We start from the raw sequence: 25,199 nt of genomic DNA, 5'->3' as shown, positions 1-25,199 counted from the left end.
GACTAGGAAGAACTGGTGTTGATCTGCTTGGGGATCAGGAAGTGGGGAGCTCAGGGGAGGCGGCTATTTATGTTTTTCTGGGAAGGCTGGGGAAGCGTGGGGAAGCAGAAGGGTACGGAATGAGAGGGAAGCCAAGAGAAGCGCCAAGGGTGGGGAAGCATAGAAACAGAAGACTGGGGATGGGGTGGCTACGCTGAGGCTGTGGGCGGGTACGTGGGGAAGTATGGAGAAGGGTTTGTAAGCGCCGAGTGTTGGGAGGTGTGGCTACGTGCGGCTGCGTGGAGAAATGAAGGCAGTGGCAGGTGTGGGGTAGCGCGGCTGCGTGCGGCTGCGAGGTTTGGCAGATGTCAGGTTTTGACAGGGAATTGACATTGACTGACTGTTGGGATGCTGTCATGAGGTAAGCGCATGGTATGGACGCGTCGTCCATAACAGGCTCCAGAGCAGGGTTGGTGGCTTGGGGACGGGTGTACGTATCGGCTTGAACCTGGGCGGCGATGCTCTGGGCAGCTTGTGCGTCGGCTTGGGCTTGCGCTAGGTTGGCCTGCAAGTTGGCGTTTTGGCTTTGCAAGGCGGCGATGGCTTGGCACATATCGTTCCATTGCTTGGCGGTGAAAGGTACGGATTCGGGTTGGGACATGGCGAAAAAGGTTTGTCGGATGCAGGGCTGGACGGGTTCTGAACTTCGCAGTGTTGGAGCAGATCAAACTGTTATGACCTCGACGACGGAGGCGGAAGCGAAGTAGAGAAGACAGGGCGAGAGTGATAGGCGACAAGAGATTTTATTGGCGAAACAAGAAACAAGGACTAGAACAGGAGATGAGAAGAACTGGTGTTGATCTGCTGGGGAGGAAGGGAACGGACGAAGAGAGGCCGGCTATTTATAGATAGGCAACCCAGCAGATCAGAGAACAACAACAACAAGAGGGGACTGGGGGGGCGTCAGCTATGCTCCTAGAGCGTGCGTGGCGAGCGTAGAGAGCATTGCTACAGCTGCTGGCTATGGGGAAGTAGTGGGGGGTGTGGAGAAGCCGAGGGGGGATTGGCGAAATGAGAGGAGAGAGGAGGAGTGGCGATATTGCAAGAGGATTGGCGAAATGAGAGGAGAGAGGGGGAGTGGCATTGACATTGACATTGACACTGACATTGACATTGACATTGACACTGACATTGACACTGACATTGACATTGACATTGGCGTTTGACATTTGGCGGTTGACATTGGCGGCTGTCAGTAGGTAAGCTTATGGTATGGGCGCGTCGTCCATAACAGTTGGAGGTCGATGAGGCGTCGAGGAGGTTGGTCAAGGCAAGGGGGTGGAAGACATGGGGCCAGGGTGGGAAACAAGGGGGTGGCGAGTGAGGAATAGAGGTGGATTGAATGACAAAGCGATGTAGTCAATGGTACGAGTGGGAAACGCGGTATCTCGCGCCAAGTATATCGTCTTTACCATCATATCCTCTCTTCAAATTCACGTTCACCATGGGCAAACCATGATTCACAACGAACACATATACGATACGATACGATACGAACAGTTCGTATATTCAAGTATCAGTTTCCAAACGTATGCAAAAAAAAAAGTGAGTGCACCTATTGAAAAGATGGAAAAAAGCTACCTAGGCTACGCCGAATCTTTCCACCAACCGTCCGACAGTGTCCCTAGCACACCTTCCCGGAATCTTTCTCCGCTTTATTCTCCACGACATGCTTCGGCAGCTTCTTGAACAGCGAGTGCCACTGGCCCCGACTGTCACGGTGATTCTGGATCCACTGCTTGTCCTGCTTGTCGAGGTACTCGACGGTGGCTTTGAGGTCGGCGACGAGGAGGTCGCAGCGGTTGCGGGAGAAGTCTTCGCGGAGGACGACGCGGAGGAGGGAAATCTTCTGGGCGTCGGGCTAAAATTCAAAGGGGGATGTAAAGTTAATATCTTCCGATCATCTCATCGGGATAAGCTGACCAAACAAGGTACACTCACAGCCATGGTGTAAGCAGGAATAATCCACCCCCTCTGCCTCAAGACATGACTGATATCCGTCTCATTGAAATGATGCCCCCCATTCTTCTTCAACGAAAACGCCACCAGCGGCAACCCTTTCTTCGGATCCCTCGCGCTCAAAATCTTAAACCGTCCCGTAGCCTCCAATTCGTCGGCGAGGTAGTTGGTGTTGATGTAGAGGTTCTCCATGATGGCGCGGAACCCGGCTTTTCCTTGCCGGATTAGCACGTAGTATTGTGAGATCACCGGGGAGGCGCCTTTGGAGAAGTTGAGGGTGAAGGAGGCTTGGTCGGCGCCCAAGTAGTTGATGTGGAAGACCAGGTCGTCGGGGAGGCTGTACAATATATTCGTAAGTACCAGTAGCGAGACGATGGGTGCATTCTGGCGAATTTGTGCCACTTACTATTCGGGAGACCTCCACAGCGCCCATCCGATACCGGCGTAGCAGAGTCCGTACTTGTGGCCGGATACGTTGATGGACACGACGGTCTCGAGTCTGAAGTCCCATTTCAGATCCTCGGCGACGAAGGGGGCGACAAAGCCTCCACTGGCTGCGTCGATGTGCATGGGGACGTCGAGGCCCTTTTCTTTCTTCAACTTCAGAAGCAGCTCTGTATGTGTGGGAAAATTAGTCGCTTCGCTCAAGGAGACAAGGGTGGCGAGCACTCATCCGCTGTTCAGACGCACCATTCATCTTTTCGGCGTCCTCATAGTGACCGGTGTACGTTGAGCCGAGGATGGCGCAGACACCGATCGTGTTCTCGTCGACGAGTCCGATTGCTTTCTCTGGGTTGAGGAAGAGATGCTCCTCGTCGCAGTTCACGTAGCGGGCCTCGATCTCCATATACCGCACAGCCTACATCATAATGAGACACAGGTCGGAAAAGGCAATAGACCAGTGATCGCCGATGCCTCACCTTCTCCCAGCAAACTTGCACATTAGCCCCCATAACCAAGTTCGGCTTATCAGTCGACTTTCCCTCCGCCTTGCGTCTCTGCTGCCACCTCCTCTTCATGGCGAGCGTGGACAACATGATGGCCTCGCTGGACCCGATGGTCGAGACACCGAGGGCGTTTGCGCCTTTGCCGACGGGCGCGTTGAATAAGCGCGCGATCATGTTCACGCACCGGTTTTGCAGTTCGGCGGACATGGGGTATTCCTCCGCGTCAATGAAGTTCTGTAGATCAAATCAGAAAGGAATGGTCAACCATTAACCCATCAACCATCAACCATTATCAACAAACTCCAATTATTAGGGGAGTTTTGCGGCTTTGGCGCAATGTGGCTCGTCCCGCTCGCCCCGCTCGCCCCTCGCTCTGATCGACCTCGCTACGCTGCGGTCGCTCACTCGGTTTCGCGTACCTTCGAAATATTCTCAGCAATCAATTTATCAGCCTCGGGCTCCATATAAGTGGTCACAAACGTCGCCAAGTTCAAGATGGGGTTCCCGTCGAGCGCCAATTCATCCTTAATGAACTGGTAAGCGGTAGAAGGGGGCATTTCGTCCTCGGGCATCGAGTATCTCGGAATGGGGTTCCTGCTGTAGTTTGAGCCATAGACAGCACGGTTGGGATAGATGTCCGGCTTGATGTGAGCGTTCTCCTTGATGGTGGGCTCGCCGGTGGATTGAAGGAAGACCATGGTTGCGTTGTTGTGGGAGTGCGAGTGTGAGATATGTGAAGGCCGAGGACTGCTTGTGGTTGTGAAGCTGGATGGCAAGGGCGAGGCAGGGGTGATCTAGGGTATATATACTGTAACGAGAGATGCTCTTGAAAGACCTCTCGATTCCCACAGTCGTCATGACGTAGTCCATCAAGAAGTGGAAGCCAGCAGCAGAGAAGCCTCCCGTCAGAAGCGCAGTCGGTGGCCGCATGGAATGATCGATTTGGCCTCCCTCGCGCCTCACAGAACTATCTGGCTAGGACATCTAGCCAGCCAATCACACGCCCCTATGTGAAACATGTAACCCTAACTGCAAGTTAATTCGCGCGCAAGCCTGTGATTGGCTGTTGCTCGCCCATGTAACCCTAACTGGAAGGCTTTCCGAAAGCGCGGGCGCAATGTCCATGGGGTTGCAGACCAAGTTGCAGACGATGGAGATGGAGTAAACGGTGAGGGCGAGCACAGGAGAGTAGCAAACGACAGAAAACAACATCATCGCCCTCAACTGTCCTCGCACTGCCCGCAGCCTACACTTCAACGGCACCACGACAAAAGGAATGAGCACAACGCCCCGCCTCGTCCGGCTGCCGCGGGACCCAGCCGACGACGATGTGGACGGGATGAGCGCTGGCGATTTGATCGTCGGGATGGACGGGCCGGTGGAGGGTGTTGCGTGTCCTATCTGTGGTGAGTATGGCTGGTGTGGCAAAGTACAAAGTGATTTTTCCGACCAACTGAAAAGTGCGTGGTGGGTGGGTATGTCTCACCACCCATGTCACATCCACACAGGCGAAACAATGCTCCACCTATCCCAACTCAACCGGCACCTCGACGACGAGCACATCCAACCCACCTCCTCCGACGACGACGGCACAAAAGACGCCGTGTTATCCTGGTTCAAAGCCGCTCAGCGGCGGGTCGCGCCGTCTTTGACGAGGGCCGCTACGGGGACGCTGAGTATCACACAACAGTCAATTAAGGGCGTGGAGGGGATTGTTGGGGGGGTTGTTGGGGCAACGACAGGGGGTGTAGGCGGGACTTTTGAGTTGAATGGGGAGGAAGGGGGTGTGGGGTCGCCCGGTGGGAGTGGGGTGGGGACACCGACGGCGAAGGAGTTGGAGGCGAGGGTGAGCAGGGCGCATTGGCAGAAGGATGGCCCCAATGATCGGTGTGCGGCGGATGGGTGTGGGAAGGTGTTGAGTTTAAGGACAGGGAGACACCATTGCCGGAAGTACGTACATCTCGTGAGGGGGTCAGATTCTACTCCTCGGTTGCTCGCTGCAAAGTTATTCCTGACACCCCCTGACCAGATGCGGCCGCCTCCACTGTGACACTCACTCCTCCTACCAAATGAAGCTCTCCCCCTCCGCCCTCCCGGACCCAACCTCAGGCACATGGTGTCGCGTCTGCGAACGATGCTTTACATCACGGGCAGGCTATAAGGACTCTGTCGGGGTGTCGCGTAGCAGAACGAAGCTGTATCTACGGTTACGGAAGGCGAGAATTGATACGATGCAGATGGATGTGAATAAGTTGGAGAAGCGGTTGGAGAAGGTGTGTTTCGGTTCGGGAATGTTTGTGGCTTTCGGCAGACAGGGGTTGAGAGTTGGATAGTGTACTCATTGGGTGTAGGAGACCAGCTCAACACGATCTACGCCGAGGAGAACCCACTGGTTCCGACCACGAACGGACAACGGCCGTCGCTGTCGACAAAGACATTGGCTAGGATACGCATCCGTAAGTTGTTCTCATCCCTCCACCATCACCCCTTTCAAACCCACTGATGCACCTCCGCGTAGGCGAACAAGCAATTGTAGCCTGGGAAAATGACAGTAGCGTAACCGAATGCCCGTTCTGCCACTCGCAGTTTGGAAGCTTTGTGAATCGACGGCATCATTGTCGACTGTGCGGGAGGGTCATCTGTGGGCTGGAGACGTGTTCCAAAGAGTTGTCGCTCACTGGTGGTATGTGTCAAGTCGCATCAGACAGAGATTCACCGATTCTACGTCACCTGACCTGTTTTTTTTTGGATTTAGGACCACCAACACCAGACGCCCCAACAATCCGCGCCTGCCCTGACTGCTACCGCACCATCTCCCGTCGACGAAATAACATACACTCGCCCACTGCAACCGCCATAGCAGCACTGTACCGTGCCATGACGCGGTATAAAGCTTCTGTGACTGAAGTGTTGCCGAAGTTTAATAACCTGTTAATGAATATGGCGTATGTGATATGAATAGTTTTGGAGGGTGGTTTGGGGGGGTGGGTTCTTACTTTTCGGATTTAGGAATCGCGTGGTGACGGAGTATGATGACCCGGAGTACAAGCTGGCGTCAAAGTACCGCAAAGATCTGATGGAATGGTTCTCAGAGCTCGACAAATTGGGGTATGTCTCGTACCCATCAAAACACATATGCATGATTTATTTCACATCCTCACCCATCTCCCCCCTTCTTTCTTCCTCCCACCCACCCACTCTATCCCTCATCCCCGCCCCCTAGAAAACGCATAAAATCCCACCCCACGCCCACGCCCACCACAACCCGCCTCCTAACCGCCCTCCACCTCTCCATAATCACCTTCCTTCAAACCCACATGTTTACGCTGCAACTCATGCCCAAAATCACCACCCCCAACAAAGCCCTTCCCGCCGTCCCTTCATCCTCATCGCAGAATGATGACGAGATCCGGGTGTTGGAGGAACAGCGACGGTTGGTGGAGGGGTTTTTGGGGGATGCGTTGAGGAGGAGGAAGTTTGAGGATGCGGCGAGTTTGAGGGTTGGTTTGGAGGAGTTGGAGGGGGAGATTTCGAGGAGGAGGGGTGGGTGATGCGGGGATGGGGGGATGCTGTTGGTCTTTCATGAGATGCGTTGGCGTTGATGTTTCAGCGTATGGAGGAAGGGCACAGGTTGGGGAGCATTTGGATTGACAGTAGCCTGTGAGAGCTGTAGGTAGACAGAAGCTGTAAATAGGTGGGAGGGATGTGGGAGGATTACATACCGCAACTCAACTCCAAGGGTACTTCGAAGAAGCGGGTTAGTGTTATAGTGGGAAGGTAATAGAAGTTTGTCAAAGCCCTCGTCGTCGGTGTCAGTGTCGGCGGCGGTTAGGGTTAGGGTTAGGGTACCGGTTAGGGTTGTGGACAAGGTGGAAGTGGGTCTGCTGCTGCTGTGCACCCAGCGAGATAGCAAGATAGCACGCAGCGATGGGACTATGTCTAGAGGTGGGGAAAAAGTCGCCGTTGTTGTCCTCACCCGGGTGAGCGAAAGAGCTACGGACTTGGGCAGCCCACGCGTTTGAACAACTGTGAGTCTGTGAACCATGTGAAAGTTTTGAACCCCATTTGAACTCCGTTTACAGTTGCGAAGAGCTTTCTCTACCGTCACTTCGAACAATACAGTATGACGGAAAAGCTCCATCCGGAAGAACAACTCACCGCCGCCACGGCGAAGCAGACCTCTGCGCCCGAACCTGTGCTCGTAGATTCGGAGAAGGGCACGGTAAGGGCTTCCCCCCGAAGTTCTCCCAAGCTCAGAAGCCTAACCTTTTGCATGTTAGCCACAGCCCGACATCCCTGACGATCCCTCTTCTGGGGAGGCGTTGCTAGACGTTAAAGGTATTATACGATCTCTCTGTGAATCCCTAGACCCATCTGTGTAAGGCGTTGGTCCGGTTGTTGTCCATCGCGTTAACTGAGCCTTTGGACGATCCGTGTAGATGACGGCGCAGGCCCTGCTAAGCGGAAACGTGAACACGTCGAAGGTGAAGAACACGAGACGACAGAGAAAGGGAGCTTCGTCAAACGAGCAAGGACGCCCGACTCAGGTCGTAGTGATAAAGACGAGGTACGCAGTGGCTGGTAGTGTATGTGACATTCATTCCCTGACACGCACTTTCCGCACATCAGATCGTTGAGGCAGCAGCGATAGGTATATCAACTCCCATAGAAACACCCGAACGTATTGCAACCCCGACGAAGGACGATGGGGACGATGAGGAAGAGACGCGCATAGAAACCAAGAGCGCCGACGTGACGCCTCCATCAAAGGTATGTACGGCGTCGTAGCATACGAGTCGACTGGAACAACGCTAATTCAACCCTCCTCAGAACGCAATCTCTGAATCAACTTCGACTAGCTTTCAAAAACCTTCAAACCCATTTATGAAAAAATCTGGAGGAAGCACTACCACGTGGGACGATCTTCTGGAAGACGAACCAGCAACGCTAACGACGGCCACATTAACGCCTACGAAGCTGGGGGCGACTGCCACCCTCATTAGCCCATTCAAGGGAATGGGTGTGCACTCTGTGCCGATGGGTGTGCAACCTTCATCTTTGGGTAATCTTGGTTCCAGCTGGTCGCAAGCAGGAAAGACGAACGATGATAAGCCGTCTTCCATCGCCTTAGGAGGAATCTCCAGCTTGGAAGGAAGCAGAAACAGCTTGGTAATACATTGAACATTGCGACATTCCCACATCATGTTACAATTCTCACAAGATTTAATTGGGCAGGGTTCTGCCCTCGGTGGGCCATCCAAGATGTCCTTCGGATCAAGCGGCTACGTTTTCGGAGGTGGTTTCAAGGGCTCCGGTTTTGGTTCCACCACCATTACGCCCACGAAGCCCTTTGGGAGCATGGCTCAAACCTCATCCACTAGCTTCGCATCGCTCGCCACAGCTTCGGGACAAGACAACAGCGATACCCCTAAGCGGGAGCCGTCTTCGTCATTCAGTACGCTATTGGCGACGCCACAAAGGCACAAAACGGATGATTTCACTTCAAATGATAATGGAACTGCTTTGATCACTCCGCGAAGCAAAAATGAGTCGGGAGCTCGGATAGGTAACTAATCAGTGCCCTCACTCGGGACAAGTACTGTAACCCATGATTTACCGAACTGTCTGTGCAGATGCATCCGGCGAAGAGGACGAAGAGCGTCTTAGCCAGGTAATACAAACCGTCTCTTCCGAGTGCAATGGAGGTATACGTCTAACAGTGTTGAAACAACTGTATGTTCCCCAGAAACGAGCCAAACTATTCGAATTCGGCAAATCCGGCGAGAAAACGCAATGGCGAGAGCGTGGAAAGGGTCAAATAACCGTCAATGTGAAGTTGGAGGATTCAAGTGTAGGGCGGTTGGGTACGTTTCTTACACACTTTTTGGGCCGACATTTTGATTCCCCGAGATTAGTCTAATCTTCCGACTTCAGTAATGCGCCAGGATTACACGGGCAAATTGCTGCTCAATGCCAAAATACAACCGGCTATGGGTGTTGGACGACGTGATCCTAAGCATGTTCACTTTTTGGGCCCTTCAAGTGAAGATCCTACGCAGATGGGTCAATTCATGCTCCTGGTAACTACCGGCGCTCGCTCTGATTTGGCCGATGAAAGCTTTTTCGTTGTCCCATATATCTGATTCACAATTTCCGTTGTGGGCAGCTGCAAAACTCGGACCATGCGAACGAATTCGAGTCGGCCATCAAGGCTGTGCTGGCTAACGCAGTGGAGGATTGGAAACGCGAGCGACGGTCACTATGAGGCGGATACAGTGCCCTAGTAGCCAAAGCGACACTGCACGGACGAAAGTTTTTTTGGCGACCGCGGCGGAGGCGTATACCCCACAAGAAGGCTCACGTAGTGCACCTAGTCGAGGAACATACCGCGCGGGTTCGAGACTAGTCTAATCATATAACGTATCAGCTTACATCCGTCTTGAGAGTGCCTGTTGTACATTCGTATCTAACGGAATAACTTCCGCTGTCGCGCCAAAGTCGACCAAACCACAACGCATCACAGCAAGTACTCGCTTGAACATCTATTTCCGACTCATTGATGCATGTTATCATGCCACATAAAGACATAAAGTGATGCCCGCTTTCCGGGTTGATTCCCAGCGTTTTGATGCGCGTCTGGCCAATAGGGACCATGAGCCCCACATCCCACATTCCATCCCGCTTCCACTTCCTCAACCCCTCGATCCGCGACCCCCCTTCCTCTCCAACTAGTTCCCAAACCCAAACCCAAACCCACTCCCTTCCTCCCTCTCTCCCTCCTCATCCTCACTACAACTCTCCGACCTGCGATGCCCATAATACCCCCCCGGCAGTGGCGGTGGAGGCGGGAGTGGCAGGGGACTCATATTCTGCTGCTGATGGTGGTTGTGATAGCCCAGATGATGGTGGTGCTGACTGTGGTAATTCTGCCCGTTGAGCTGATCCTGCCGTAAGTGCTGCTGCAGTTGTTGGATGGAGGGGAGGCCTAGCGGGTTGGGGTCAGGTGTTGATGAGTGGCGGTTGTGGTGGGATTCCTGTTGGTTGTTGTTCCACCAGGGTGATGACGTGTGCCGCGTTGAGGATGGGTAGGGGGAGGAGGGGGCTGGGGCTGCGTAGTCTTGGGGGTAGTAATGGGACTTCCGCGCAGGAGGTTCGTGTGCGTGTGCGCTGCTGCTGCCGCCGGAAGGAGCGGGCGGTAATGCGACTGCGTCGGTTGAGGTCCCACTCCCGCTAGATGGGAACAACTGCTGGGGTGCCGGTAATGGACGACCGTGCGGGTCGAGGACGTATCGATGCCCACCGGGGGAGTCGTACACGTTGGCGGCGGGTACGTATTCATTCCGCTGCTGCTGCTGTTGTTGATTGTTGTGCTGCGATTCCCGGTCGCGATACTGCTCCGAATGCAGTTGTTGATTACGGTTGTTGCTATGCGGCGAGGAAACCAAAGGCGGCAACCTGAATCCGCCGTTCGCTCCATAATTCTCTTCCGAACCCGGCGACGACCTGTACGTGTGATTATGGTAATACGCTGGATTGGCGAGCGCGCTTGGCGGGGGTAAGATCGATGAAGGCGGTGGAAGCGGGTTGCTGAGCAATTGGTGGATGCTGCTGCTCCCATTATGCGGGGCAGGGTACTGGTTAGTACTGTTTCCCTGCTGCCCATACGCATTGATGAACGACGAAGCGGACGGCAACGGAGCCTGGGGCCGCTGTGCATGGAACTGCGTCACCGGTTGCTCAATCTGTTGTTCCTGTGGAGGCGGTTGTGCGATCTGCTGTACGATCTCCGGATCGGGGACGGGTACCGCCGCCGATGCCGGGGGGTGCAGGACTTTCGAGGGGCGTTTCTTGCGCGGTGGTTTCACACCGGCCGCGCCTTCCAAGTCGCTGTTGACCTTGCTCTTCCGTTTCTTGGCGGGTGGTTTCACAGTCGTTCCCTCGGCAGGCGGCAAGACCGACTGTGGAGCGCTGGGATCCTCCAGTTTCCGCTTGTGTTTCCTAACGACCGGTTCCTTTTCTCCGCCCTCCTTAACAATCCCACTAACCGGCACGTCACCAGTCAGACTCCCCACTTTACTCTTCCTCTTCTTCACAACCGGTGCGCTCCCATTCTGCTCCGCCCCGTCAGGGCCTGCGCTATCAATCTCCTTCCTCTTCTTCTTCGCTTTCTTCAGCCCCTCTTCCGCAGACGGCGGCGGGGCAGGCGACATAGGCACGGGCGACGCGCTGCTGGGCCCAGCTGAACCCGGTCGTGCGATCTTGAGCATGATTTTTACTTTATCCGTTTCCGGTTGTGGACTGGAATGGTGGTGGTGCTCTTTCTTCACATCCTGCTGGTGTTTCTTGCCGTTGCCATGGGTGGTGGTGATACTGGCAGCTTTGGCGGCTTCGCGCCGCCTACACGGCGGACAGACATACTCATCGATCTTCTCCGCCTCCTCAGCCGTCAACCCGACACACCCGAAATGGAACCACCCGCTGCACTGGTCGCAGCCGATCATGGGTCCCAGTTCGTCGCGGTGGGGTTCGCGGCACACGCAGAAGACTTCGGATGCGGTGGTGGCCGGTTTCACGTCCGTCGTTTCGCCAGACATCTGGATCGGATCCGCGACGACATTGCCCTCCGTTGCGTCAACAGGACTCGGCGAGTCTCCGCCGCCATTAGCCTCCTGAATCCGCGGCGGGGCAACAGCAGCCAACCGCTCCCTCAACATCCCGATCTCATCGTCTACACATATCAGCATCCCCTCCGCACACCTCAAACACGCCCTCAGCGCCGCAACATCCGCCGTCGGGTCCTCCAACACGCTCTTCGCACGCACTTTCCACCGCTCGCTTAAATCAGCAACCCGTTTCATCCCGACGACTTCGTCCATCTCCCACCGCTCGATCGCCTCGGCTTCGGCGACCAGCTGGCGGATCTGCTCGGCAGTCGGGCGACGTGCGGAGGCGGAGACGGGGCGGAGGGCGTGGACGTCGCAGACGGGGCAGGTGTACGCGCCTTGCTGTTTGGCCGCCTTCTTGGATAGTTTGACGCAGGCGGCGTGGTACCATTCATGGCAAGTCTCGCACTCGACCATAAGCCCTTCGTCGTGGTTGGTTCTGCAGACGCAGTACACTTCGCCTTGTTGATCAACCGGTTTAGCGCACGCGGATAAGTTGGCGTCGAGCTCAGCCACAATCTCGGCGCAGGACTTGACGCTGCCCGGTCGCAGGGTTTTGCGAGCGCGCGCGGTCCAGTCGCTGACTTTTTTGGCGTCTTCGCGGAGCATGTGCAGCTCGTCTAGACGGACCGGCACACCCTCCATTTCGTATATAAGCGAGAACAGGAGGGATATAGGGTGTCGCGTATTGTTCTCCTCGGCCGATTGTGTGACGCCACGCACCTGTTTCAGCCACCCTTTGCACTTCTCGTCCAGAGCGTGTACTTGGTCCCACAGTTCTTTGACGACCGGCACGTCCTGCGCGCGTTTGACGACGTCTTCGAGTTCCGCGAGATCCATCCGGCGCTGCTTCATCAACCCGGCAGCAAGCACTCTCCACTCGTCACCGCCATGTTTAGCCTGTCTCAATCGTTGAATAAGAGGATGATCGCTCTTGACCCCGAACGCACGACCGGCGTCAATCATGTCGATGATCTCCTCATACATGACGGAGGAGAGCCCGGCGTCCAGAACGGATTCGGCGCGCGCTAGCCATTGCAACTCCGAAATCTTTTGCTCCAATTGGTAGATCTCGGGTATACCAGCAATATCCAGCGCCTGCCCGCGCTCCAGCACCTCTTGCAATTGCTGCTGCGTCAAATTCGAGGCCGCCAGTGTCGTCCTGGCAACCTGCTGGAATTCCCGCACAGAAGCGACAAGTGTTTCCAAGAGCTTGATCTCAGGCGTATCGAACGCCATCGCCTCAATCTGCGCAACCAGCGCCTCCACATCTTGCAGACTCCTCTGCGCACATCCACCTCCACCTCCACCTCCACCGGCAGCCTCCTCATCCTCAGCCGTCATCGCCGCCACAGCGGTACTAAAACTCTTCCTTCTCCCCGCATTGCTCCGTTTCCGCTTTTGCACAACCTTGTTGGTCTTGTCGACCCATTCCTGCGCTTTGGCGATGAATTCGCGGAGGTCTTTAGCTTCATCCATGTCGATGGGGATCTTTTCGCTGGCGCTGAGGAGCATTTGGAGGTCTTTTAGGGCGGGTCGGCGTTGAGAGGCGAGAAGGGCTCTGTAGGCGTCTTTCCATTCGTTGGGTTTGTTGCTGATTTGGGTGACGCGTTGGACGAAGTCTGAGAGTTGCTCGTCGGAAAAGCGGAGGACGAGGGCAAGGTGGGGGGCTTCGCATTGACATAGCTATTGTATCCGATAAAAGATTAATATCATCATTGTCAGAAGTGAAACAGCAGAATGTTCCAACTCACCTCAGCCTCATGAGCAAAACACACCAATTTCCCATTATTACAGCTCTCACACCGCAGCGCACTGACATAGCAATACTGGTGGCAGAACGCACACTGATCTTCCTCCTCACGGTTAATCTGCACATTTTCGACGACTTCCTTGATACCCGGATGTCGTGCCCGGGCTGCGGCGCGCTCTTTGAGTTCGCGGTCGCGGATTTTCTCGAGGGCTGGTTTGAGCCTGGCAATGAGGGAAAGAAGTTGATTAGCGAAGCTGGGACTTTCGGGGAATAGAACCCTGTTTTGTTTTCGGATGCGTGAGAACTTTTGGGGACTTACCAAAGGGCGACTTTAACGTCAATGTCCCGCATCGATGTAGCAATCACCAGCTCGTCGTGGGAAAATACTGGTTGTTTCTTGTAGTTATGGTAGCGATCTACGCAATCCAATCCGTACGGTAGCCAGTTCGGGAGAGCAAAGTTGACCGCTTCCGCAAAATTGAACTGATAAAGGGTCCAAGTGTGAAGTTCACGATTTGTTAGGCATTTTCCTACCTTCCATGAGGATTAATGCGTCGGTATGACTCACCCCCTGATTGAACCCCGCATGATACGCCCTCGGGAACGTAATCACAAACTCCCCCGCCCTCTGATCCGCCGCCACCACATCCACGCCTTCCTCCACCAAGACGCCCGGACTCAACATCGTCGTCAAATGAAACAGCAAATCCGGGTTCCCATCAAACAATTCCGGCACCTTTTTCCTCATGGTCGCCTCAAACCCATCCGCATGGGCCGCGGGGATGCCGTACCACGTCTTTGTCTCGCCCCAGTGGAGGTAGTTGATGGAGTAGGTGTAGTGGTCTTCAGTATGCCAGCAGAAGGTGGAGAAGGCCATGCCGACGTAGAGCCAGGGGATCATCATGCCGGAGATGTCGTTGCGGATGTTGCAGAAGAGGGAGTCGGAGAGAAGGGGCATGTTGTTGAGGTTCCAGCCGCAGGTGGAGTACGGGTTGTTCGGCTGCTTTTCGGGGACGGGGAAGCCGCTATAGGAGGGGGGAACGATTAGAAAAATATTCTTTACTTCCACGGAACTTCATTTGAAACTACTCCTGTAAACTCACCTCCCATGCTGCGTCGAATGCAAATCCGCGCCATACTCAACCTCAACATCATCATACGGACTCTCAACCAGCCTCCAAAACTCGCGCTCAACATCATCCTCCGTAACAACCACCCGCTCCTCGGGATCAAGCCCCAACCGTTGCTGGAAATGCTTCTTCTTGAAGTCGTTGGCAACCTGCTGGAAATGATACAGACTGCGCAGCTCGCCCTCTTCGAACCCGTAGTCGTGACCGGACCCGCGCAGGCAGTCTGGGCAGAACCAGTCGGTTTGAGGGATCGCGGCCATGGGTGGGTCGAAACAGTAGAGGTGGTAGCCGCGGTTGCAGCCGTCACAGAGAAGCATTTGTTCGTCGTTTTCGCCGCCGCCGCACATCTCACAGAGCTGCATGGAAATGGAGATCTGGTCAAATTTCCAGGATTGCGATTAAGACATCCTCATGGCGCTGATCTCAGATACTCACCTCCAATCCAGGCTTTGGCAGGTAGTCCTGCGGTAAGGTAACTTTCTTCGGTGAAGGGGACGTCGAGCCAGGAGGGGGTGTCGCGACAACTGGCGCTGTGATTCGAAAAGAGGGTTTAGGAAACACCCATTCAGCCAACGGATAAACAAATCACTGAACGAACCTTTTCTCACAGGCTGCTCCTTAGCCTTCTTCCTAGTCCCCATCCTCGTCGCAGGTCCCTTCCCCTCACCGTCCCCTCTTGGAGATCCCGGCCGTGTAGGCGCGGGCGACCGGTGCTTAAGTAGGAACTCCTCGTAGGGATGTATCCATTTCAAATATGCTGATTTCACGCTGTGCGAGAGCGATGTGCAGGTCTTGCCGCCTAATCCGATCGCTCGGCCTACTTGGGCCCATTGCTTGTTTGCAATAACCTGCTCGTAACCTCCACGTTTCGCAACCTCCTTCTTCAGCTCCGAGAGATTGATCGGCTTCTTGTCAAGCATAGGCACGCGAGTGAACTGCGTCCCTTGTTGCGTGTGAAACTTTTGCAGTTGGTCCAGGTAATTGAGGATGGCGCGGGAACTGCCTTCCATCGAGTTGAGCCGCATGATTCGGGGCCGGAACCAGAAAGACTGCGTATCCAGCGCAAAATCCGGCTTCCACCCTACGGGCGGCACAACCTTACAAATACCACTCCCCTCCGCCAATGGTCTAATCTTATCCACATACGCCATCGGGTCCTTAAACTCCTCCGCGGTCGGTCTGAACACCGGTGCCGGACGTAAGCCAAAGATCCTATTACCCCTCTCGGGTAATGGTGATGTCGTCGGGTGCGGAGCGAATGGCGCTTTGGGAATTTTTGAGATGTCGAGGAGGGGTGCTTTGGGGACTGTGGTTGGGTGTAGCGGGGTGGTGGCTGCGGCGGATTTGGGGGAGGAGGGGGTGGAGCCCTTTGGGGGCACTGCTTTCATCATTTCGGCAGTGGGGGTGGCGGGCCGGCTGAGCGGCGAGTTGGGTGAAGTGTGCGTTTCTTTTTTGGTGGGCGACAAGTGGGTGTGTTCGTTCTGTGTTTGTGGGAGTGCTGGGCAGCGATAGAGTGAGTAGATGAAGGCTCGCCTCCTTCTTGCGTGCTGTTTGTTGTTGGGAACGGCGGAGGGAAAAGCTGTGGAGTCTATGCGCCAATAACGTCGGATGTCTGCCTGCCTGCCTGATGGATTTCCAATTGTCGCCCTCCTCCTCGCTGTTGATCCAGCCATCTCATCCCACAAATACTCTACTCTCTCGGGGGATATCCCATGCCTCCCATACACACAGATAATCCCACATACAGTACGCTCAACCTCTCATCCCATGGTATATCTGTAATGGCATCCCGCGCCCACCGCCCCGCACTCACCGCCGACGCACACCGCCGCACATCCGAGAAGCGCGAGTACTACGGCTTCGTCGTCTATCTCGGCTCTTTCGTCGCTTTCGGTAAGGAAATAATAAACCGAGTCCCCTAACCCCCCCCCCTGCCTCTTCCTGGGAGGGGGAGGAACAAAAGCACGTTCCCCACTCCCAATTTGGGACCGAAATGTCGCATAATGTCTCACTCTCGCGCAATGGAATTCACACCCCCATTTTTCGCACACCCCCCATCCATCCCACACCAGCTTCATACCTCCTCTGGGCCCTCTGTTCAGACGACCTCCTACACGCATTCGGTGTCTCCTACTACCCCACCCGGTAAAACCTCCCTCTCCCTTCCCAGTTCACCACGTTTCCCCCTCTGCCCCACCGTGCCCTGTTTATCCTAACATAGTGCGTGATTGCATTCCGCAGATGGTGGGCCCTCGCCCTCCCAGTCCACTTCCTAGGCTGGATCCCCTTCATCCTGCTCATGTTCACGGGCATCAATATGTGGCGCACGCCCGCTTTGGGCTCGTTGGATACCGTTTCTGGTATGTCCCGCAAAATTTGTCCCGCCATGGTCCCGTTCTCCAGAGCGAAAAAACGCGTGAATCCTAAGCTCTCCATCCCATTTCTTGAACATGCAAACAGACACTCACGCAAACCACTTCTCGGTCCCCCTCGACCCCGCCAAAATCGCAAAGCTATGTGGGCAGGACTCGATCCCCGAGATCGAGGATATGCCCATCTCGTTTGTCAATCGATTGCTCTATGGATGATGAGTGTCATCATTCCGCTCCGTTGTATATACTGTGTAGTACCATTTTTGGGATCATAAACAGCCCAGTTCCCCATGGTCGCCGATACATGGGGACCCTCTTCCTTCCATTATAAGCAAGCCAAATGTACAATCTATCCCACAGAACATGCGGGGGCACTTACTCAATGGACAGGGAGAAAAAAGCTCTATGGGAAACTCAATACCAAAACTCCTTACATTCCCCTCACAGTGGAACAGGATTGAAAGAAGACATACTACGGAAAGGAAAAGGGGTACGCCTGGGTGAGGAAGGGTATTTCACTTCGCTTTTTAGACCCCCAGTTTCGTTTTTCGCGCGGTTATGGTATGTTTGCTTCATGGTGCTTAACCGGCTGTTATGGGAAAGGGCCGGATGAGAACCACGCCCGCAAGAAGTAAACGCAGTAACGGAATCGGAGAAGGTTGACACTCACACTTAGGGGCCTCCTTGTAAGACAAGGCGTGCTCCTCACCCATAGCCGCAACAACAGTAACAATCAGCTCCTTGCCCTCGTGGAACTCCTCCGTGAGCTTCTTGCCGAGCTCGTTGTCAGGGACCTTAACGTCGTCCTTGGTGGAACCGTCGTCCTTCATGAGGGACAGGAAACCGTCGTCGATGTCGAGGAGGGGGAACTCGATGCGGACAACGTTAGGCACGTCCATGTTGTGGGTGGAGGGGGAGAGATCCTCGAGCTTCTTGCCAGTGAAGATGTCGATGGCGACCAGGTTGACCTTGGCGTGTCCGTGCTTGCCTATGGATGGGAAGTAAAGTCGTTCTTTAGGCTTGATTTGTGCATGCTAAATCGATTCAAAGAATAGACTTACCGGTCTTGGAGGTGGACATGTCGACGATCTTGCAAGGACGACCCTTGATCACAACGTGACCGTTCTTACGCAGAGCAGAGCACTATTCGTAATATAAAAGGGAGTCTTCAGTCCTCCGTATTGTATTTCGACAGGAGATGATGCTCCGGCCAAAAGCCCTTCCGTCACTCGTCCCCAATTCGCACCTGCATAGGGTAGGTCAACGAGGCACCGGCTAAACAAGGGAGGAGAAGGACGGGTGAGTTTGAAAGTGCCCACGGCACGCCCCGGTTGAGATGCAAGACTCACCCCCGACGGTCTCGAACTCTTCGTGTTGCTCTTCGTCAGCCATTGTGATCTGCCAACAGAAAAGGAAGCGTTAATTGACGAAATGTATTGACGGAAGGCAAGGGAGGGTCGTTTGCTTAGGGTGAAATGCCACCTGGGTTGGAGTGAGCGTCCGTCCTCCCACGGTCGGTTCCACAGATCGCAAACTCTCCTGCGGGTCACAAATCCACCGAATCACAGCCTATGTGTGTCCCAGAGAGCTGGGAGTCTGGGAGCCAAGACATAAGCATACTTACGGGTGGGTGGTGAAGGGGTAAGTTGAGGAGGAAGAGGCCGTTGGGACAGTGTTCAGCAATAGTTGCTATGCAAGCAGGTCGAAGCCGGAGGAGGAGAAAAGAAAGGGCTGTGGGTGTGCGTTGGGGCCCTTTGGGTCGCCCCTGGGGCTGCACAGCCACCCGCCCGCCCGGCCAAGACCCGCTGCTGGATGTCACTTCTGGCCATCACGATTTCAACACGACCACGGCGACGAGGACGACAACGACGACGATGCACAGAACTGTGTTATTATAGCAGCCTCTCTAATACAGCATAAGCGGTCTTCACTGACCCACAGAAGACGGCGGTGGCTTTCTCAATCCTAATATACCCTCTACACATACTGTACGTCGACGCTTTTCGCCCATTTAGGGCTTCGAGACGTACCTCGTGGTTGAAACGGCAGATATGAGCGACCCATTTACGACATCAGCGGCGGGCAGCTTTGCTCAGCAGCAGCAGCAGCAGCAGCAGGGGCAGGGCCAGATCCCATCCTTGCCAGTACAGCAGCAACACCCGTTCATGCACGGTGCCGGGGGATCGCCATCATCACATCCCATCTCGCAGCAGCACTCGCACTTCAACACACATATACCAGCACCGATGCCAATAGAGAGCCGGTCGGGGAACTCGAGTCCCGCCGGAGGAGGTCACCATCCACGCGCAATGTCGCTTTCCCTTTCTCCGACTAACCCATTCCTGTTGGGTGCCGCAAAGGAGGCATCCGCTCTCTCCCACGCGGAGCTGTGGGGAACTGTGGGAGCGGGCTCCCTCCAACCGCAGCAGCAGCACGAAGGGACGGCAGTAGGGAGTGCATACCGATCGTCAGCAGGGCAGCCATGGTACGCTGCTGCCTCGAACGCGGCGACCTCTCCGGTCTCGCCAGTGTCGCCTTCCGCTGCGAGCCCATTTTATTCTTACGCGGAGCCGACCCAATCATCGTCATTCTCCAACTCGCCCATGATGTCTCCTCCAATACATGCGCAGGAGTTTGATCCTTTCGCAGACCCCCAGAACGCCGTACCAGCTGTTAGCGCGTCTCGACCTCAACCCCCTATACAACACGCCGCAACCGAGAAGCGTCGGCCGTCTCCTTTACCACCATCACGACTGCGAGATTCGCCGATCGGCGGGGAGATCCCCCTAAACGCACAGAGACGGGCGACCGTGGCGGAGTTGGGGCTCATGCAGCGGCCAGGATCTGGCGTTTCCTCGCGAGCGAGCAGTCCGACCGTTCATAGTCATAGTGTAGCTGAAATCTTAGACGGGCCGCATGGAATCGATGGGACTTCCGAGGCCCCTGCCTTGCCCGGGGTGAAGCAACTCACACGTGCGTTTAATGAGCTGAATCCGGCGAATGGTGTCATGGGAGGAGGGGGCAATGCAAACACCACACCCACGGTTCCGTCACCAAAGCCATTGGTGTCGGGGAACTCGTTTCCGGGGTGGGTCACTTTTGCGCAGGACACCGGAGGCTATTCACCAGGAAGCATAGGGACACCCATTGCCTCCCTTCCAACCCATCCGCCGCTAAGACAAGAGTACTCGGCGGGAAACGTAGTCATCTCCCCGCCCTCTCCTGCTATTCCATCCGTCGACACTTTACGCGGCGGGACAACCCGCCACATGTCCGCGCTTGAGATGGGCACCACCGGACTGGGGGAGCAGGCTCCCAATGGTGGACTGCTCCCTTCACATTCATCAAGGCCGGGCGCTGCTGCACCGCCGCTGGGATACTCCATGTCGGCAGGTGCGTTGCTGCCGCAGCCGGCATTGCCACCTCGTCTGTCGCCTCGGAGGTCGCCACTTTCTGGAACTCCGCTCGGTCGGCGGTCCGCTACTGCTTCGCTTAGCTCCCTAGATCTGTCAGGGTCGGCGGCGGCGTTGGGAACGTCTGCAATTAGGTTATCGGAGTCTGCGCTGAATCGCCGGGATGAGGACGGACGGGCTGCGGCAGAGGATGATGAAAGCAAGCGAATCAGTACCGCCTCTGATCCGTTCGGCGATGAGCACGATCTAGGGTATTCGGCACCAAACAGCGACGACGAGACCTACGCGGCGGACAAAATAGGGATTCCAAGAAAGTCTAAAACAGTGCAGGAACATCCGAAGCCGCGTTCACAGTTGCCAGGTGGCTCCATGAGCGCGGGCAAAGCAAGGTCCGTCCAGTCCCTCGCTCAAGGTTTTGCCTCGCAAAGCAACCTAGGCCAATCCGGGCTCGACGTTCTTGGCCCACCTGCACAACCACGAACCCCGAAACTCGTGAAACCGGCCTTCCCGCCACCGCCAATACCAACATCGCCGAGCGCTGCGTCGTTTGCCCAGCTGCCCATAGGTGGGGCGTTGGCTCTGAAACCGCATACTGACCCGGCAGCGGCGTCTTCCCGATCGTCGCATACGGACCTGCATCGGTCATCTCCGGCCAGCAGCCCGCTACGGCCGCCATTACCGCCTCGCCCTATCTCGCCCTCTCTCCGACCACAACCCGTCCTGTCCTCGCCACAAACAGGCGTCCTCCTAGAAGACTTTGCACCGGCCGTGCCCGCCCGCCCCGTCGCCCGCGCAGTCGAGGAAGCATTACAAGAATACGCCGCATTGTCCGGAGGCCAGTCCATGGCAACCATCCCCGACACAGGCCTACCCACCAGCGCTGGCCCAGGCGGGCTCGAAGACCGCTTCGCCGGCCTCCGCCGCGAGAAGCTCTACTCCCCCGACTCAGTCGGCACGAACCGCCGCCTCCCCGTCGCAGAAGGCCTCCCGAACGCCGACGTCTACCTCAAACACAACGTGCGCTGTTTCGCCGTCTCCGGATTCTACGCGTGCACCGGCGGCGACAAGAACGTACGCGTGTGGTATATCCCCACCGGCGACAACGTCCGCGCCGTGCTGGTTGGCGAGAACGCGAAGATATCGGCTATGGCGTATGTCCCCACCCGCTATGTCGAGGACGAGGGGCGGTTCCTGTGGGTGTCCCTCGAGAAGGGGGATATGATTGAGATCGACGTGTCTTCGGGTGAGATTGTTGATCGCAAGACGCCGCATTCGTCGGTTGTTACGCATATCTTGCGATACAGGGGGCAGATGTGGACGTTGGATGAGAATGGCGGGTTGAAGATGTGGGCGGAGGATCCGGGGAAGCAGCGTGTGGCGTTCTCGTCACGGCCGAGGAGCGTAAGGGTTGCTGCTAAACAGACACTCGCGTTTCCGGTTAACAACCATCTATGGACGGCGGCGGGGAAGCTTATTGAGGTGTACCTCCCCGGCGCGGACGTGGCCACCGCAGGAATCCCCGCCGGGGCCACCTCATCCTACTTCAAGCAACGCTTCGATCTGTCCGTCACAGTCGGGATCGGCAACATCAACTGTTTCGCCACAACCCGCGCCGAAACCACCGTCTTCTCCGGCCACGATGACGGCAAAGTCCTCGTCTGGGACGCTGTAACACTCACCAAGAAACGCATCGTCAACGTCGGCATGTACCCCGTCACCGCCCTCCTCGGCATCGGCGACAAGTACCTCTGGGCCGGCCACTCCACGGGCAAGATCCACGTCTACGACATCGAGAAGGTCGACGGTGACTGGACCGCCATCAAGGAGTTCCAGGCGTACCACTCCGCGGCCGTCGACGCCTTAGTCATGGACGAACGCTCCGTCTTCCTCGCGTCAAGATTACAAGTTGCCAGTTTCTCCCACCACGGCCAGATCCGCATGTGGGACGGGTTCCTCTCCCGCGACTGGCTCGAGAACCAGTTGCGCCTCCGTGAATCCGAATGGTGCACTTACCGTGATCTCAAACTCCTCGTGTGCAGCTGGAACCTCGACGCGTCGAAACCTTCGGAATTGGACGAAAGCAGGAACGCGGAGGACAATACCTTCCTCGTCCGCTGGCTTGGCTCCACCGAAAACCCCGATATCATCGTCGTCGGGTTCCAGGAACTCGTTGACCTTGAAAGTAAAAAAGTCACAGCGAAACAGTTACTGAAAGGCACGAAGAAGTCCCAGCAGAGTCATATGGACCACCGGTTTAAGATGTGGCGGGAGGCGCTGATTAAGGGGGTTCGGGATGCGCATCCGAAGGCGGGGTATAGGTTGTTAGAGTGTAGGCAGCTGGTGGGGCTGTTTCAGTGTGTGTTTATTAGGGAGAGTGAGGGGGCCAAGTTGAAGGATGTGGCGGTCGATATGGTGAAGACGGGGTTGAAGGGGTATCATGGGAATAAGGTATGCCCATTCTCGCCGTCTGGACATTCGCTTCTTTTTCTCCTAGTTGCTAATCCCCGTTTTCTTTGAATTACAGGGCGGCATAACAACCCGCTTCGTCCTCGACGACAGCTCCTTCTGCTTCGTCAACACCCACCTCGCCGCGCACCAAAACCAAGTCTCCGCCCGCAACAACGATGTCGCCACCATCCTCAAAGACGCGCATTTCCCGCCCCGTCCAGCCTACGAAGGCATCTTCATCGGCGGTGGCGACGGGTCCATGGTCCTCGACCACGAGAACGTGTTCTGGAGCGGGGACCTCAACTACCGCATTGACTTGGCCCGCGAGCGCGTGATTGAGCTGGTTGCGCAAGGTGATTGGATTACCCTGCAGGATCAGGACCAGTTGTTGAATCAGATGAAGATCAATCCGGCGTTTGGGCTGAGGGGCTTTTTTGAGGGGCCCTTGGACTTTGCGCCGACGTTTAAGTATGATGTGGGGACGGATCGGTATGATACGTCGGAGAAGAGGAGGGTGCCGAGTTGGTGCGATCGGGTATGTTGCCAATTGTGGATTCTTCTTTCATTTGTCGCAAACTGATTTCATTTGTCCGCATCATTTTCCGAAAAAACAGGTCCTCTACTCCAGCCCACACGCACGTCTCCTCCACTACACACGCCACGAGGCCCAACTCTCCGACCACCGCCCCATTTCCGCCTCCTTCACCGTCCGCGTCAAATCCGTGAACCCGCACGCCTTCCGACCCGTCAAAACCGACATGGAGACCCGGATGACCACCTACCTCCAACACGAGATCGACACCGAGAAGGTGCGCTGGCTGGCCAACGTATCCGGTGTCGCCGCGGAAGAGGCCCGCCGCGTGCTGGATGTGACTGCTGGGGATTTGAGGAGCGCGAGGGACTGGCTGGCGGCGAATCCGGGCCAGGTGCAACAGTGCGTGCCGCCTATGCATCCGCCGCCGCGGTTGCCGCATGCCCAGTCGGCGCTCATGTCCCCCGGTGCTTATGATGTCGGATCGCCGTCTGCCCAACAGCAGTATCAGCGCTGACCCTGTCGGCACAAACGACCAACCAATTTTGTTAACCCCCCTTATATACCAATGGGTCCCACTGACACATAAACACTATTGCGGATGCTCGTTTGTGTCGTAATTGTATATAAACGTATAGTAGCACCTTACCACCACCACCCCGATATTCCGGTATCCCCTGTACATAATACCTACATGGCCTTTGTCACCTCATATCAGTTCCTCTTGACGAGGGTGCGTGATAAAATCCCGTATCATTCGGTTCCAATATCCTGCCAATTATCGATTGCCCTCGCATCCACGACGCGTACCGTCTCTGTGCGATGGCGACTTTGCCCTACGATGTCCCCTACATCCCTGCATCCTCAAAATCGTCCTGCCAGGCCGAGCACGCACATATATCCATACATACAGACTACTAGCACGTCTCGCAGCACGATCCACTCTTGAGCTCAGCGACGAATCCTGCATTGTGCGAAGGAAGATTCGAACGGCCCTGTCTTGCATAACAATCCAGCGCCATGCCGGACCGCGACATCGTGAATACGTACGATCGGTCAACGGTGGCTCCTTACCACTTCCTCTTTCTTCCAGCATTTGAAGGCCCCCGTCTGATTTTTACGACAAATCCTTCAACGAGTGGATAAGCGTGCTTGGCAGAGGGATTGAAATTACACCACCAACCACAACACGCAGTAAGGTATGTCCATCTGCTGCTTCTGCATACCCTCTCCTGGTGAGAGGATTCGGCTGTTCCGTTCGGCTGCCGGGACTGCCGGGGTTGCCGGCGATGGAGATGAAGGCTGCGGGGGATGAGGATGATTATGATGAGGAATGAATTTGGGGGCGGGAGGGGGATGGTTGTGTGAGAGGTGGGGAGGGAGTATGGTGGGCGGTGCGGGTGACGAGATGTCCCGACTTCCTTCACACTTTGGGGGATGAACGAAAGCGGCCGATTTCCGCTTGTATAGAGTGGTATGCCTATGTACATATAATCTACTGGCGCACATACTGTACACACATGCACATCTTTTGATTCGGTGGTTGCTTTGTTCCCGACCTCCCTTCTGAGCGTGTAATGATGGGAAGTCAGTTCGTGGGATGTGCGTGTGACGGCGGGGAAGCTGGCGGAGAAGCGAGAGAAGCTCCGCAGCCGTTCAACACACTTTCAACATTGGAACAAGACGCTGTTGCTGAGCCTGTTGCGCTCACTGTCCCCCCTTCCCCCCCCCCCCCCTCCCCCCCCCCCTGCCAGCATCCACCAACCCACCCACCCGCACTCCACATCTCCCAACATGCCGCCCAAACAAGCAGCCCCCTCCGAAGGCTCAGAAGTAAGCCACCTCCACGTCCCGTCCTTTCCCACTATGTCACGCTCACCCCCCGCCTTTAGGAAAAATGGAAACAAATGACCTACAGGATAACACTCGCCGCCGACGCCCTC

The 25,199-nt window shown here is 55.8% G+C and overlaps 7 protein-coding genes across 7 annotated transcripts; 4 read left to right on the top strand and 3 right to left on the bottom strand.

The window, feature by feature from the left end:
* Positions 1-1,428: 1,428 nt before the first annotated feature.
* EV422DRAFT_544203 (glutamate decarboxylase) lies at positions 1,429-3,823 on the bottom strand. The gene is made up of 6 exons (XM_053071375.1): positions 3,365-3,823; positions 2,919-3,179; positions 2,689-2,857; positions 2,405-2,612; positions 1,981-2,335; positions 1,429-1,900 (listed from the first exon to the last, which is right to left on the bottom strand). The coding sequence occupies exons 1-6, from the start codon at positions 3,641-3,643 to the stop codon at positions 1,664-1,666; spliced, it is 1,509 nt and encodes a 502-aa protein (XP_052921815.1). The 5' UTR covers positions 3,644-3,823; the 3' UTR covers positions 1,429-1,663.
* A 239-nt stretch (positions 3,824-4,062) lies between these two features.
* On the top strand, positions 4,063-6,834 carry EV422DRAFT_623122 (FYVE zinc finger-domain-containing protein; the record flags this gene model as incomplete). Its single annotated transcript, XM_053074211.1, has 9 exons — positions 4,063-4,106; positions 4,191-4,351; positions 4,454-4,895; positions 4,975-5,218; positions 5,305-5,401; positions 5,464-5,628; positions 5,701-5,890; positions 5,955-6,053; positions 6,169-6,834. The coding sequence occupies 9 exons, from the start codon at positions 4,063-4,065 to the stop codon at positions 6,494-6,496; spliced, it is 1,770 nt and encodes a 589-aa protein (XP_052921814.1). The 3' UTR covers positions 6,497-6,834.
* A 234-nt stretch (positions 6,835-7,068) lies between these two features.
* Positions 7,069-9,210, top strand: EV422DRAFT_571368 (uncharacterized protein; the record flags this gene model as incomplete). Its single annotated transcript, XM_053072985.1, has 10 exons — positions 7,069-7,167; positions 7,226-7,283; positions 7,385-7,512; positions 7,575-7,715; positions 7,776-8,114; positions 8,181-8,511; positions 8,579-8,616; positions 8,692-8,809; positions 8,880-9,025; positions 9,112-9,210. 10 exons carry the CDS (start codon positions 7,069-7,071, stop codon positions 9,208-9,210), a joined length of 1,497 nt encoding a protein of 498 aa, XP_052921813.1.
* Positions 9,211-9,401: 191 nt separating this feature from the next.
* Positions 9,402-16,399, bottom strand: EV422DRAFT_271324 (PLU-1-like protein-domain-containing protein). Its single transcript, XM_053065870.1, has 7 exons — positions 15,090-16,399; positions 14,927-15,021; positions 14,465-14,847; positions 13,930-14,386; positions 13,681-13,844; positions 13,363-13,582; positions 9,402-13,294 (listed from the first exon to the last, which is right to left on the bottom strand). The coding sequence occupies exons 1-7, from the start codon at positions 16,162-16,164 to the stop codon at positions 9,674-9,676; spliced, it is 6,015 nt and encodes a 2,004-aa protein (XP_052921812.1). The 5' UTR covers positions 16,165-16,399; the 3' UTR covers positions 9,402-9,673.
* On the top strand, positions 16,273-17,384 carry EV422DRAFT_607332 (PIG-P; the record flags this gene model as incomplete). The annotated part of the gene is made up of 4 exons (XM_053073813.1): positions 16,273-16,384; positions 16,564-16,636; positions 16,733-16,851; positions 16,952-17,384. 4 exons carry the CDS (start codon positions 16,273-16,275, stop codon positions 17,077-17,079), a joined length of 432 nt encoding a protein of 143 aa, XP_052921811.1. The 3' UTR covers positions 17,080-17,384.
* Positions 17,385-18,614, bottom strand: EV422DRAFT_271459 (translation protein SH3-like domain-containing protein). Its single transcript, XM_053065871.1, has 6 exons — positions 18,488-18,614; positions 18,213-18,261; positions 18,110-18,138; positions 17,925-18,006; positions 17,534-17,851; positions 17,385-17,452 (listed from the first exon to the last, which is right to left on the bottom strand). The coding sequence occupies exons 2-6, from the start codon at positions 18,253-18,255 to the stop codon at positions 17,445-17,447; spliced, it is 480 nt and encodes a 159-aa protein (XP_052921810.1). The 5' UTR covers positions 18,256-18,261; positions 18,488-18,614; the 3' UTR covers positions 17,385-17,444.
* Positions 18,615-18,959: 345 nt separating this feature from the next.
* Positions 18,960-23,989, top strand: EV422DRAFT_544186 (uncharacterized protein). The gene is made up of 3 exons (XM_053071374.1): positions 18,960-22,724; positions 22,801-23,259; positions 23,339-23,989. Exons 1-3 carry the CDS (start codon positions 19,029-19,031, stop codon positions 23,771-23,773), a joined length of 4,590 nt encoding a protein of 1,529 aa, XP_052921809.1. The 5' UTR covers positions 18,960-19,028; the 3' UTR covers positions 23,774-23,989.
* The last annotated feature ends 1,210 nt before the right edge of the window (positions 23,990-25,199 follow it).

Source organism: Fimicolochytrium jonesii (genome assembly GCF_025526975.1).
Source record: "Fimicolochytrium jonesii strain JEL569 chromosome Unknown EV422scaffold_33, whole genome shotgun sequence".
In the NCBI taxonomy this organism is placed as follows: Eukaryota; Fungi; Chytridiomycota; class Chytridiomycetes; order Spizellomycetales; family Powellomycetaceae; genus Fimicolochytrium; species Fimicolochytrium jonesii.
The sequence above is the reverse complement of the archived record's forward strand: the minus strand, read 5'-3'. Positions and strand labels throughout refer to the sequence as shown.

Bases quoted from the DNA above. Each gene is read 5' to 3' on its own strand.
- EV422DRAFT_271459 (XM_053065871.1), bottom strand. From the start codon at position 18,255: ATGGCTGACGAAGAGCAACACGAAGAGTTCGAGACCGTCGGGG. The intron at 18,139-18,212 runs GTGAGTCTTGCA...TCCCTTGTTTAG, and splicing joins AGAGTTCGAGACCGTCGGGG to CCGGTGCCTCGTTGACCTAC. The intron at 18,007-18,109 runs GTGCGAATTGGG...TATTACGAATAG, and splicing joins CGTTGACCTACCCTATGCAG to TGCTCTGCTCTGCGTAAGAA.
- EV422DRAFT_544186 (XM_053071374.1), top strand. From the start codon at position 19,029: ATGCACGGTGCCGGGGGATCGCCATCATCACATCCCATCTCGCAGCAG. The intron at 22,725-22,800 runs GTATGCCCATTC...TTTGAATTACAG, and splicing joins AGGGGTATCATGGGAATAAG to GGCGGCATAACAACCCGCTT. The intron at 23,260-23,338 runs GTATGTTGCCAA...CCGAAAAAACAG, and splicing joins TGCCGAGTTGGTGCGATCGG to GTCCTCTACTCCAGCCCACA.
- EV422DRAFT_271324 (XM_053065870.1), bottom strand. From the start codon at position 16,164: ATGGCTGGATCAACAGCGAGGAGGAGGGCGACAATTGGAAATCCATCA. The intron at 15,022-15,089 runs GTTCGTTCAGTG...TTCGAATCACAG, and splicing joins GGAGCAGCCTGTGAGAAAAG to CGCCAGTTGTCGCGACACCC. The intron at 14,848-14,926 runs GTGAGTATCTGA...ATTTCCATGCAG, and splicing joins TGCCAAAGCCTGGATTGGAG to CTCTGTGAGATGTGCGGCGG.
- EV422DRAFT_544203 (XM_053071375.1), bottom strand. From the start codon at position 3,643: ATGGTCTTCCTTCAATCCACCGGCGAGCCCACCATCAAGGAGAACGCT. The intron at 2,336-2,404 runs GTAAGTGGCACA...TATATTGTACAG, and splicing joins CTGTGGAGGTCTCCCGAATA to CCTCCCCGACGACCTGGTCT. The intron at 1,901-1,980 runs GTGAGTGTACCT...TTTGAATTTTAG, and splicing joins TTCCTGCTTACACCATGGCT to CCCGACGCCCAGAAGATTTC.